At 46.7% G+C, this 13,236-nt stretch overlaps 1 protein-coding gene across 3 annotated transcripts in view; it reads left to right on the plus strand.

Moving 5' to 3' along the window:
• The window catches only part of LOC125750611 (pro-neuregulin-2, membrane-bound isoform-like), an 82,438-nt gene that overhangs the window by 23,686 nt on the left and 45,516 nt on the right, over nt 1-13,236 (plus strand). For 2 of the 3 annotated variants that reach the window (XM_049028705.1, XM_049028706.1), the window contains exon 1: nt 7,913-8,289. The exons of the other annotated variant lie outside the window; for it this stretch is intronic. In XM_049028705.1, coding sequence (XP_048884662.1) covers nt 8,091-8,289 — 199 coding nt within the window. In that variant the 5' untranslated portion in view covers nt 7,913-8,090. Of the gene's footprint in view, nt 1-7,912; nt 8,290-13,236 lie in introns of those variants that run through there. 3 annotated transcript variants of the gene reach the window in all.

Genomic DNA, 13,236 nt, shown 5'->3' on the forward strand with positions numbered 1-13,236 from the left:
GGCTGCCATGTACATGTACTGTAATGCCAAAGGAGATTTCATTAATCAAACACTCCTAGCTTCTCCGATCTATGCTACAGCAATGAAGAATCCATTTTGTTGGTCTGCTTCCAAGATACAACAATTAGCATTTAGTTTACTTCAGTTCTGTGTATGATTTTGAAACTAAATATGGCCTTTAGTCTCTGGTTCTTGCGGTAACTAAAAGGTGCTTCGCAGTCATTTTATTATCTTTAGAAACGGAATTTGTGCAAAATAGTGTCAGTGTGTCTGTGTTAAAGGTCACCATAATGAACAAAACAGATCCGATGTGAGAATCCTGTCTTCTGTCTGCGCTTGACAGAATTGGCTCTGACAGTGATGTGGGAATATTTAATTATACTGTGAAATGTCGATGATGTTAAGGCCACGGCAGAGGTTTGCAGTGTGCCGCGCGAGTCTGACTTAGCGGCCATTTTAAAAGTTTGCACAGGAGGAAGCCTTTGCACGGCATGTGGATGGTAGAGATGGTGACAGGGTGCTCTGGGAAGTCTGCCTGTAAATTAATATTGTACAGCTGGAAACTGAAGGTAAGCTAAATGTCTGAATAGGTCAGAGGATAAGTGCAGAGATTAAAAATCATAAATAACGAACAAATAGTATGCCTTTTTCTCTTATTTGTCCACACAGATGCTGAAATACACACACACACACACACACACATTTGTATTCATGTCTTTGTAGGGACCATCCATTAATTTTTATGGGAATAACCCTAATCCCAACTATGACGACCTTAATCCCACCCAGCCCTGATCTTAGCTATAAGTACCTAAGCAAAATACAAGACTTTTGGCATTTTTAGTTTCTTAATTGCATTCACAGATTTTTATTAAACTGAATTTTCCCTTTTGCGATTGAAAAATAAGTTCCCTTAAATATATAATAATAACAGGTTTGTATCCCATTGTAGGGACATTGCCCAGTTGGCTCTTATTAAAATGTTTTCCGACTTAACATTGAGCAGGTATTTTGGTGTTCAGGGTGAAGGAGCATATCACCTCTTTTTATAGTTTTTTCATGTTTCAGGTTTGACTTAATCATCTTAGTCATGCTCCTTGTTTGTGAGTTTGTGTTTGAGTTTCACTGTTTGTTTTGTGTAATTTCCTCAAAGAAATTGTTTGAATTCGTTTATCCCCAGGAGCACAGTTTTACAGTTGACAAACAGAGCAGCGTGTGTGTGTGTGTGTGTGTGTGTGTGTGTGTGTGTGTCTGCATCCGTGTGACTGTACTTGTATCTGTGTGAGTACCATTCCCTCTGATTGCCAGCAGGCTTCAGAAGCCATTTTATTAGAGCAGTGTTTCCCAATCCAGTCCTTGAGGACCCACAGACGGTCCATGCTTTTGCTCTATCCCAGCTCCAGGGAGCAAAAATGTGGATTGTCTGGCAGGGAGCTTGGAGGGAGCAAAAACATGGACCGACTGTTGGTCCCCGTGGACCGGACTGGGAAACACTGTGTTTTCAGTGATTTTGTATAGACACATACAGGACAGGCAGGCTCTGCTAACTCTGGGCCACAGCCTTGAATTTACAGTGTGCTCAGTGTGGGAGTTCATCCCGCCGCCCTCATCCAGCCCCCTGCAAGAGGGAGTGCTTCCCAACAGGCTGAGCATTGGCTGACGCCCGCACATCTGTGTTTGCATGGGGCACGGCAGAGCGCTGCTGGCTCGCTCATGCTCTGCCTTCTCACTCTCGCTCTCTCTCCCTCTCTTTTTCCACACTCTTCCCCGTGCTGTGGTTTCCATGGAGACAGCTGTGTTCCGCAGAAATGACACAGAGTCATAACTATGATGGGGGTGCTGTCCTTACGTGCGCCTTGATTCTCCTGTTCGGTCACGTCGTCTTTTCCTTCATGTGATGGGTGACAGCCTAAATTATGATAATTAGGCAGAATGACATCGCTCTTACAATTATTCTTGTCGATTCGGGTCTGTTTTTTTTTTTCTTTTCAACTTTCTGAGTGAGGGTGTGTGTGAGTCTGTTAGTATGACCCAAGCGGGCCTGTTGGTGGAGCTCTCGGGACGTCAGTCGTGTCTGTTTCAGCCTCCCCCCTCATCGCCAGCACGCTGCTACAGGGCCCTGCCAGGAACATCACCCAGATCTGCCTCTCGTTACAGAAGCCGCAATTCCGGAAATGCAACGTCTGCTGCACGGGAGGCGGTTCGCTTGTGCTCTGCGGGTGAACGCGGGTGCTTCCTCACACCAGCCTCACGGTATGCCCGGATATTAAGCGTCAGCGTGCAGGCAGAGACTCCAGAGTTGCTCCCCTCTCCGGCAAAAGATGGGGAAGCGAGAGGCTGGCGTCGCCTGGGGATGTGCTGCTATCAGTCAGACGCATGCGCCGAGTCATGCGATGAGGAAATGCGATCAGGGCAGTCCTCGCTCTCCATGGTATCCACTCATAACCAATCACTGGATTAGCATGTCACTCGGTTAACTGAGCGTGCAGTCCTGCACAGTCAGGACAGTTTTAATGAATTATTTTAAGGTTTGCTTTCACTTATTGGCAGAGTCTTTTTGCTGCGCCAAACGTTTAGTGCATGGTGTTTTTGGGATGTAATGTTTGGAAGTAGCTGTATATGTATGGATTCTTACTTACATGCGTATCACACACACACACACACACACATATATATTTATTTATAATTGTGTGTGTATATAGTGGATATATTTCAGTTTATATGTGCTCAGGACATATTAAAATCAGTGAGCACATCTGCTACGTTTGTTAAGGCTCCTGATCTCCAGTTGCTTCACACTCCTTGTATGACAGCGTGCTTCAGTAAGGCCGACTTCTGGGGTGACGCTGGAATCCACAGGGTCTCTCCTCCTCACTCCCTCTCTCCTCCCTCCCTGGTGAGCTGCCCTCACTGCACCTCTCGAGCTTTAAAAGCAGATGGGAGGGCTCCCCTCCAGCCCCAGTAACACACCTAAACATCACGATGGGGTGTTTAAAAACCATTAAGTCATGCGGATGAACTGCAGCGTTTCTGTAGTGTCACCCATGTGATGCTGTGCAGGTGGCAGAGCCGAGTAAACAGTCTCTGAAGCTGCGGGCCTGATTTAGAGGCCTTTAATCTCACCCCCCCACCCCCAGAACAGAGTTGGGGCCCTCTGGGCAAGGCAGAGATAGGAACAGACAGGCCATCACGATTTTGGGGGATGGGGTGAAGAGGAGTATTTAGTCTCCAGGAAAATGTTATGGACCCTGATGGCTTCTGAATCTTGCTTAATGTAGATGAAAGACATCATACTCGTTCATTTCTTTTTGCATACTGTTTGAATATAGGCCTGAATGCCCAGCACAGCACAGTAGGGAAACATCAGCTGTTCTCTGTAGTGTGTCCATTTGAGCACCTGGAGTTTTACAGACAGACCATCTGCATTTAACCGGCAAACGTCACGTTGAACTTCAAGCTGGTGTCTATGACCAGCACCTGCCGCTCTCTCAAGCTGAAGAGGCGAGCCTCTGGGGGTCTTTCATTAAGGCATGTCGGACGGCAGGCCTGCCACCCGCTCCCCTTCCCCATCTTTCAGAAGCTTGCCCAACTGGGGGGGGGGTCACCTCCGTCCGTCGCAGGAAACTGCGGCTCTCATCCCAGCCTGCGGGGAGAGCTCCGCCGCGAGACACTGCTGCTCCGGCAGGTGGTTGCGGTTCTGTTGCATTTTCGCTGTTGCATAGCAACCGTGCTGGTAGCTTTGGGCCAGGAGCGTGTCGTGCAGGAAAGTCTCTGGTGAGTGCAGCATGCTGCAGGCATGCCCAGATGTTCTCTGCAGCACACGCCCAGTTTTCCTTGTGATGGAGAAGAGCCCCAGGGCGACAGGCATGGATCCTTCCGATGAAGCCTGCTCTCACTGCAGGGTGTGGACGCGTCTGGTGCTGGTGCTCTGCTGTCCATCTCCCTGATTGGTGACAGTAAGGAGGACTGACAGGTTCTGGGGGGGGGAATGACAGATTATCTCTCCTTTTTTTTTCTGAGAATTAATCAGGAATATTCTCAGGTCTGCCTTTAGACTCAAGAACAGCATCGAATAGAATCTGCGTTAATACAAGCGCACTGCATGTTTTACAAATTAGGGGAAAATATCAGAGCAATTTTTTATGTAAATAGATATGCAAAATATGTGCGGCTGTCCAGTGTTCGGTTGTGGATGTGAATCCTAATATATCCGATGGGTTTTAGTGAGACGTCCTCCTGTGATGATCTGCAGTTCATGGAGTCACAGTGTTTCACTGGGTCAGCGTCTCATAAGGAGGTATCGTTAACCACAGGAAAAAAGGAAATGTGCACAAACACATACACACACATGTACATGCGCAGACACACGTACACATATACAAACACACGCACGCACATACACAGTCCAGGTATTCATATCTTTGTAGGGACCGTCCATTCATTTTTATGGGAAAACCCCTAATCCCAACAATGGCAATCCTATCCTCTACCCAGCCCTAACCTTAACCATAAGTAACTAAACAACAAGACTTTTGGCATTTTTAGTTTTTTGATTGCTGTTACAGGTTTTTATAAAATCGAGTTTCTCCTTGCGGGGACCAAAAAGGTGCTCCCCACAAGGTCCAAATGACAGGATTTTTATCACATTGTGGGGACTCACAGTGTAATATATGCATGACACACACACACATGCTCAGCGACTGAGAGCCGCAGGTCGGTGCAGGGAGCCCGCAGGCGGAGCATGAGCAGAGCCTACGAGTCCTAGCTTGTTCTTGGCGAGGGGCCGGCGCCCCCTTTCCTCTACTGGCTCCCAGGTTCCGGGGCACCAGTGCCAACAGATGACACCCCCGCCGATGGTGTGTGGGGGTGACTGGGGGACAGTGGACAGTAGACGCAGTGATGTGGGTCTGTGGGGTCTGTGCTAACCCCCACCTCGGCGAGGTTCCCATCGTTTCCTCCATGTCCCGGCGTGTTGGGAGCCGCCCGGCCTGCACAGTGGTAGGGGGGGGAGATGAGGGCAGGGGCAGGAGTGGGGCTGTGCAGGGAGACCCCCCCAGAGGTCCCCCAGTGCCTACTTGGGTGGTTAGTCATGCGTGTGTGTTTTTTTTTTTTTTTGTGAGAGACGGCCCCATATTTGCCGGGCACTGCCCCCATCTTTCACTCCTTCACTCAGCCTGAGGAATTCAGGTCTTTCGAAGCTGTAACAGGTTTTCCAGAGACCTGGGCTACAGAGAAAGAAGGAAACAGGAGCAATTTCTCTGGAGAGAGAAACTATCCTAGTTATTGGTGGGGGTGGAGGATGAAAGAGCTCACTGCTGCTCAAGTCTAGCATGGCCTGATTCTGAAGTTAAAAGGTCCCTCATGTTCAGAGCCTAGGAACTGTATAAGTACTCAATTCTCGGGTAAGTACTCAGGATGAGTGCTTCAGAGCCTAAAACCATACTGTCTAAGTACTCAACTCTCGGGTAAGTACTCAGGTTGAGTGTTTCAGAGCCTGAGAACATACTGTATAAGTACTCAATTCTCGGGTAAGTACTCAGGATGAGTGTTTCAGAGCCTGAGAACATACTGTATAAGTACTCAAACCTCGGGTAAGTACTCAGAATGAGTGCTTTGGGGAGCTGAACTCCATCCATCAATCGGACGGCCTGCCTGTTAATCAGTTTACCGCCACTGTTTGTTTAGCTGTCTTATCTCTAGGGTTTTCTATGGGATTTGTGTTTATTTTTATGCATCATATGCTGAGTGTTGCATGTCTGAGGAGTTCCTGCTCTTGAGTTTGTTCTGCCCTGGCAGTGTTTGACAGCACACTTGAACCCTTGACCTCGAGTCCTAGACATCTCGCTGTCCCCATTAACAACATGCTCTGCGGGCGCGGCTGTGGCACGTGTCCCCAGACCCCTAACGCCTGGAATTTGCTGGCGCCCCCTTCTGAGTCCCAGAAAGGCCACACCGAATGCTTCATGCCACCGGGCAGAGCTGATATCCAGTGGCACTGACGCCCAGTAAATGGGTGGGCATCTCCCATCTCTGGTATTTTGCACTAGTGACAGACGGAAAGTTACATCAGGTCTGTGAGGAAGGAAAAAAAAAACAAAAAAAAAAAGCTTATGGGAAAGTTTGATTGCTTGATTCACACTAGGTCTGTGGATTAGGGATAAAAAAATGTCTGTATTTTATGTGTCCGGAAGAAACACTGCAGTCATGGCTGTTCCGTTGTTGGTAAACAGCTTATGGCGGCGTGTTATTGCCGTTCAGCAAGCTGCTCCTAAAAGCTGAGAAAGCGGACGTGGGGGAGCCTGGAGACGCCCGGCCAGCTGCACGCATGCTGTCTTGGACGGCGTCTCTGCTTTTCTCAAATGTGGTCTCCTGGTCTGTGTGCGACTCATTTAATGGGGACACTGAGGCTTGTGCTGAGATCATCAATTAGGCTCCCATCTCTCACACAAACACAGAAATTGGACTGTCCTCAGTGAGTCGTAACGACCACGAGGAAAGTGGACTTAATGTAAAAATTGCACGTCTCTGCGTGATTCTCTGTACTGGGGCAGTCATTATTACTTGCTTTGTCTTTGCTTTTAAATAATTTATCGATATGTGGGTTAATTTTTTTGTGATAAAGTACAGATTGATAGTCTGCGCTGTACACAGTAAAGGGGCGTTTGTGGGTTTTTATCATCGATTTTCAGTATATTATCATTTTCACTAGCCCACCCTGTCAGACACTGACTGCATGCTATCTTGGGAAGTTTATGTTCGGTTTGTCCTTGAACTGGTTACAATGGTCTGAATTTTTACAGACTGCAAAAAAAAAAAAAATTCTTATTAGAACCATAAATAAGTATCATGTATGTAATTTGGCTAAAAGTGCAGCCTGAAAGTTACATAAAACATTTCATCAAAAAAACTAAACTAAACAGAAATAAAACAGACTCAGATTAAAAGTAAAATTTATTAATGCACCTGGCTTATCAAATGCACACAGAACTCCAGACGGGGTGGGTGTCAGTGAGGCTGTGGTCTCAGGCCCGTCCACAGCTGGCGGGCTGATCTGTGGAGTCGTCATGGAGGTGATGATCGGTGCCTCCTACGTTGGGCTAGACTGCCTGAGGCGTCGCATGTCACACACGGTCTGAAACGTGGCACAGGAATCTGTTACCCTGATGAATTCAGGTGGTTGAATTGCCGGATCACCTGAAGCCAGTGCGTCTCGTATAAGGACCGGACGGGGGGGGGGGTCAGGAAAAGACAGTCGCCGTTTTCTTTTTGCCACCTTGTTTGCGGTTTGACGGATTGTTGCAGTAAAGTAAACGCTCACATCTGACCCGTGTGTGAGCTCCCTGTCAGGGATTATTGAAGAGAGGCAGTGGGGTAGGCAGGCTGGGGCTCGCCTGGACTCCCGGGTGGGAGGGGCGGGAGGAAGGAGAGGGGAGGGAGGCAGAGTGTCAGCTTAAGGAGGAAACTGGAACCCCTCTCACTGAATGGAGCCTTTATTTTTGGTCAGGTTATTTGTGTGGCATTTATAAAACATGACATTAGAGATATTAAGTTTAGAGGCGATTCGATGTAAAATGAACATGGCACCTTGCGTATCTGCGTGCGTGTGGAGTGAAGGAGAGTCACCTTTAATCGGGTTATTTAGGGTGGGCCGTTTGGCACGGGCGGCCCATTATAGTGGGTTTGTGGAGGTTCTGGTGCTGATGACCCACCGCTGGCGTTTCAGAGCCGGGTGCTCGCTTCCCAGCTGGAATAGCTCAAGGCACGTTGGGTCAGGGTCAGGCTGCTGCAGGGGAGGGCGGGGGGCAGCACTGTGTCGCTGCTAATCCCGCCCCTGACCCCCCTCCCCTGCTAGAGTGTGTGTCACCACTGGTCTGGCTGGGAAGCTGGGGAGGTAAAGGAGAGCGCTGGTGTTTCACCACTGGTATTACTGGAGGAGAGACCAGCAGTCTAATGATGCAGGTCTGACCCAGAGGAGGGGTGTGTTTGGGGGGGTGGTTTAACCTCGCCAGGCAGTTATAGCCAGCAAATAGTTAAACATCTGAAGGCAATGGGAAATGCCCCCCCCCCCCAAGTAGGTGTATCCCTGTGTGATGAGGGTTGCTCTATATAGAAGGAGAGCAGTGAGTCAAGTTCAGAGAGCCTCTCGCAGTCCGCCGCCCTGCCAGGATTACCCGTCTGTGGGATTACGCGTTACCGCTGACAGCATGTCCGAGGGCAGGAAGAAGGAGAGGAAGGGGAGAAAGAGGACGGGCGTCGCAGACCGGAGGGACGAGACGGACCCCATGGAAGGTAACGGGCCAGTGGGCTGTCCATGGGGGGGTGGGGGTGCACTGGCGCATCTCGTTAAAGCTGCCCGTTGTCACCCCACCGTTGAGTCCGGGTGGCGAGGAGGTGCAGAGCTGCGGGCGCTGGGTCGAGCTAAGCGTACAGACTCCTCAGCCTGCCCCCACCTGCAGTCTTAGCACCGTTCCCACGCCTTTTAAATGCAGCCCTGGCGTTTCAGGAATTATTTTTTATTGCTCGGAAGTTTCGTGACTGTGAGCTGGCGTCCACGTAGGTACTCTGTGCGCTGAATGATCTCACATCAGCAAGCTGAGCTCCCCAGGAAGGGTAATCGAGGGTTCACCGTTTATATCACAGCGACGGCGTCTATACTGCTTTGCGATGGTGGTGTCTGTGTTGCCGATTTGACCCTCCTTAGACCCCCACCCCAGTCATCCCACGGTTCTGATGGGCCTGGGATGGGGACCAGTCGGGCAGCTCTGAGTGTCACTGAGTATATAAATGAGATACTGTGCAGACATGCGGGCTGTGAATCCCTGAGGCAGGACCTGACAAGCAGCGTTACCACTGATACCAGCGTTGTGCTTTTCCCAGCACGCTAATACCTTCATAAATAAACACCACAACTTACTCCTATGTTATTGCCCTGTTTTTTTATTTGTTTTTATTACTGAAGCTGTAGCTACTGTCGAGATTAACAGCAGCTAATCTCCGTAGCAGACTAAACTTTTCAATAATTTGCCGCACTTTGGAAAAACAAAAAGTTCTATATTTTTGTGAACAGATTTAAAAAAAATAAAAAATACTTGGACACTGGGTTGGACAGGTAGCATTGTATACTGGCAATGCAAAGTAATATCATCAACACCACGTCTGCCATTACCACATCATCATTAATCATTATGAAGTTTATGAGGTTTACAGTATACTTGATGAGGCTATAAAATGCAGTTGGAAATGTGCTGGTTGGGAAATTTAGAATCGAATGTTTAGAGAGATGGGAGCAGACATGGGAGCAGATGGGTGACTTGGCATTCTGGGTGGATGGGATTGGCCAGCCGCACCTGTAGAACTGGGCCTTCGGACCTGGGACCACTCCCCTGCTGATTGTATCGTTCTTTAAAACAAGAATGGTGGAACCCGCCAATGCGGGTGGAGTGAGCAGCATAAGCATAACTCCCATATTCCTGACGTACACTTTAATAGCCAGCTACTCCAGGTATGGGAAAATGGGTATTGCACACTCATTTTTTTCTGGGCATAATGTAAATTTCTGTCTTTTAGTTACATTATTTTATTCAGAAATAATAATATAAAAGACTGTCATATATAGAATGTCGGCTGCTTGTGAAAAAAATGTGCAATATCATGTAACACAAGCTTTGTTTTTAATAGACCTGTTTACACACACACACACTGGTTTGTGATTATATCTTTGTGGGGACTCTCCATTCATTTCTATGGGGAAACCTCTAATCCCAACATGGCGACCTTAACCCCTGTCCAGCCCTAACCTGAAACATAAGTAACCAAACAAAATATTTGTACTTTTTTGATTGCATTCACGGATCTTTGTGGGGACATGAAAAATGTAATATAAACCTAATCCACACACACACACACACACACACACACACGCAGCTCATGCTTTATCCCAGGACGTGTGGAGTCTCTCTAAAGCCCACTGCTGCTCCAGGCTGCTGCAATGCTGATTCACAGATTCCCTCCAGGGGCCGCCAGCGACGCTGTTTCCCCCGAGCTCCACAACGAGCTTAATGAGGGCTTCTCTGTTGTCCCCTGGGCTCTGATCACCTGATCTGTCGGCTCGCCACGGCAACAAAGCCAGGCGGAGGGTCTGTACGCGATTCTTATCTGGCTGCTTTGGCTAGTGGGGAAAACATGAAAGGGTCCTTTTATAACCAGAGATGGGATCCAGTCAAACTAACACTTTGGAGGTTGCTCTTCCGTTTTGTCATCTTTATATCTTTGTGTGTGTGTGTGTGTGTGTGTGTGTGTGTGTGTGTGTGTGTGTGTGTGTGTGTGTGTGTGTGCACTCGGTTATATCAGAAGTTATCTGACGAGGTAGACAGTCATGTACATCTCTAGAATATTACCAGACACACAGGCGATATTAAGGTGATCCGTGTTTTTAAACTGAAGATGGGCCGAATGGCCTCCTCTCGTTTGTAAATGTCTTATGTTCCTGATTGTTGAAACACACACGCATACATCAATGGAAACATCACTATTAATGGCGGCACTCAATGTCACCACCGTTGGTCATAAACGCGATATGACAGGAAGCAAAGTCGGGCCCCCAGAATGGGCTCTCGGGCCCCGTTCTGCCCGGGGTCTTCCAAACAACCCGAAGCTCCCGCGGTCCCTTTTATTGCATCCCCAGCCTTTTCTTATTCTTTGCAGAGGCTTCACCCGACCGCATGCTCTGTCCAGGCGAGCTTCTCTCTCTCTCTCTTGGCTTTCCCCCCTTTTTAAAACATACAGTCATACTCATAATGGATCTTGTTGTCAGTTATCATGCAGACACTCAGGGGTCTCTGGGTGTTTTTGACGAACATGATGGACCTTCAGCTGAAGATGAAAAGTGGTCCGTATAATGTAATGTATGTATGTGCGTATGTATGTTCCTTTGACTTTTCCGTATTAGATTATTTATCCACCTAAGTGGCCCGACTTTAGGGAAGTCGGGGAGTTTTCTACGCTCCCTTGCAGTCCTTTGCAAATGCATATAAATATTTCCAGTGTTTTTCAGATGCTATTTCTTCAAGCTCTTGTTGGATCCATATTAAATGGACTTGGACTGACAAAGGCGTTAGCTGTGCTTGTGTTCACACTGACGGGGAGGGAGGGGAGGTGACACGCTGAATTTGAACAGCGACTTTATGAATATGATCCTTTCATAAGGATCAGCCACTATGTATGTTACATTTTACATCTTTTAATCTCTGCCGTATCTCAATAGTTATGAAAAACAGGTATGTATTTACCTAACAGACTGAAGTTCCCATTATATAAAAGTAAATTATATATGGTTCCTAGAAAATATTCTGTTCTTAGGTTTTTAATGAGTTATTAAACTTTTTTGTATGGTATTTATTGTTGTTTGGCCAGTGATTCACACTGTACTGAACAGCGTTTCTCCCTCGTGTTGTTGCTGTGGTGTCGCACTAGCCAAGAACCATGGCTTCACATCTCCTGCTTTGAGGTTGGGTGTTTGTCTGTGTGACTGGGTTTGTATTACATTGCGGGGACCAAATGGCTCCCACAATGTAATAAAAACCTGTTATTTTGACATTGTGGGGACAATTTTTCAGGTCCCCACAAAGATCTGTGAATGCAATCAAAAAAGTAAAAGAGCCAAAAGTCTTGTGTTTTGTTTAGTTACTTATGGTTAAGGTTAGGGCTGAGTAGGGGTTAAGGATGTCATTGTTAGGATTCGGGTTTTCCCATAGAAATGAACAGAGTCCCCACAAATATGTAGTTACAAACCTGTGTGTGTGTGTGTGTGTGTATGTGTGTGTGTGGTTCATGTATACATTAATTGTTGGAAACAAATGTCCCATAGAAATGAGTAGACAGTTCCCACCAAGACACGAGTACAGGCGTGTGTGTGTTTGCATATGTGTGTGTGGGTGTGGGTGTGTACGTGTGCGTGCCTGCATGTGTGTGTTTGTGTGTCAGGGAGGTGGTTTGCATGTTCTCCAATTGTACTGGTCCCTCTGGGTGCTCCAATTTCCTCTCACAGTCCAAAAACATGTGAACTGGCAATGTTCGATTGCTCACGGCACGTGCGGATGTTGTAGTAGAATGTAATATTTTCTAAAATAGCACATGTCTCCTTGGTTCATGAGGGAATATAAATTTTCCTCTTATAAGGTCTGTATTCTCAGTAATACTAAAATGAACTAAGTTCTAAACTGTATTTTTTTTTATAGTATTAGATCTTAATTTGAGGAATAATCAAAAAATCACAACTTTTAATAAACGTTTTGTACGTGAGATTCTACAGGTCTACAAGCATGCAAGCCTCTTTTTAGTCGTTACATTTGTTTAATTATGGCCTCAATTTTAGGTTTGGCCCTTATGATAATAGTGACAGCAGCAGGGCAGCGCGATGGTTAGGAGCACAAACTTGTGAATTTGCTGGTTGCTGATTTGATTTCCTGAAGGATACAAACCATGCTACCCTCTAACAGATACTTAACCTCCCTTCTTCAAAAATATATGCGACTGAACAAGCATGTTTTTTCTTTGCGCGTGCCAGGTAAGTGAAATTAGAGGATGATAATGATTTCACATTTACTCCTCATGAATACAAATTGCTGAATATTTCTAGGTAAAAGGAATGACAAAACAAACACACGTTTTATCTGACAGGACACTCCTTTGTTTTGGTTCCAGCCCATAGCACCTTAGGATGGAAAGTTCCCGAGGGGCTTATTTGCTTGCAGTAAAACTTATTTTGGCATTTTATACGATAGAACATAATACACGGGTATCATGTATTTTGAATAGCATTGTGTGGGTTTAATGACCTGAGGGAGATATTTTTAAGATGACTCAGCAGGTACATTTTTAGGGTCTGAATCAGTAAGTGTGACTCCCCCAATCTGTTTAATAAGGGCTTATAAGTGAGGACGGGATGGAGATGTAGACTATTTAATGTGTATTTCACCGCATGTTTTACGATATGTTATGCTATCTTTGCAAGACTTCTGAGCAAAAGTTAAAAGTGGTAACATGAGATCCACCAAGATTACAAAAAAACAGAAATGAGGCGACTAGTGTAATATTTACAGCCGTTTCGCGGTCCTGCTGCAGCTGTGCGTCTCGATCTGCCGTGGTTAACGGAGTATTTTCATAAGTACGGTTCCTGAGGACGCGCTGAAGCTTTCTGTCACCGAGGATATTTGTTGGTTTATGGAAAGATAATTA

Source organism: Brienomyrus brachyistius, chromosome 10, assembly GCF_023856365.1.
Source record: "Brienomyrus brachyistius isolate T26 chromosome 10, BBRACH_0.4, whole genome shotgun sequence".
Lineage (NCBI taxonomy): Eukaryota > Metazoa > Chordata > Actinopteri > Osteoglossiformes > Mormyridae > Brienomyrus > Brienomyrus brachyistius.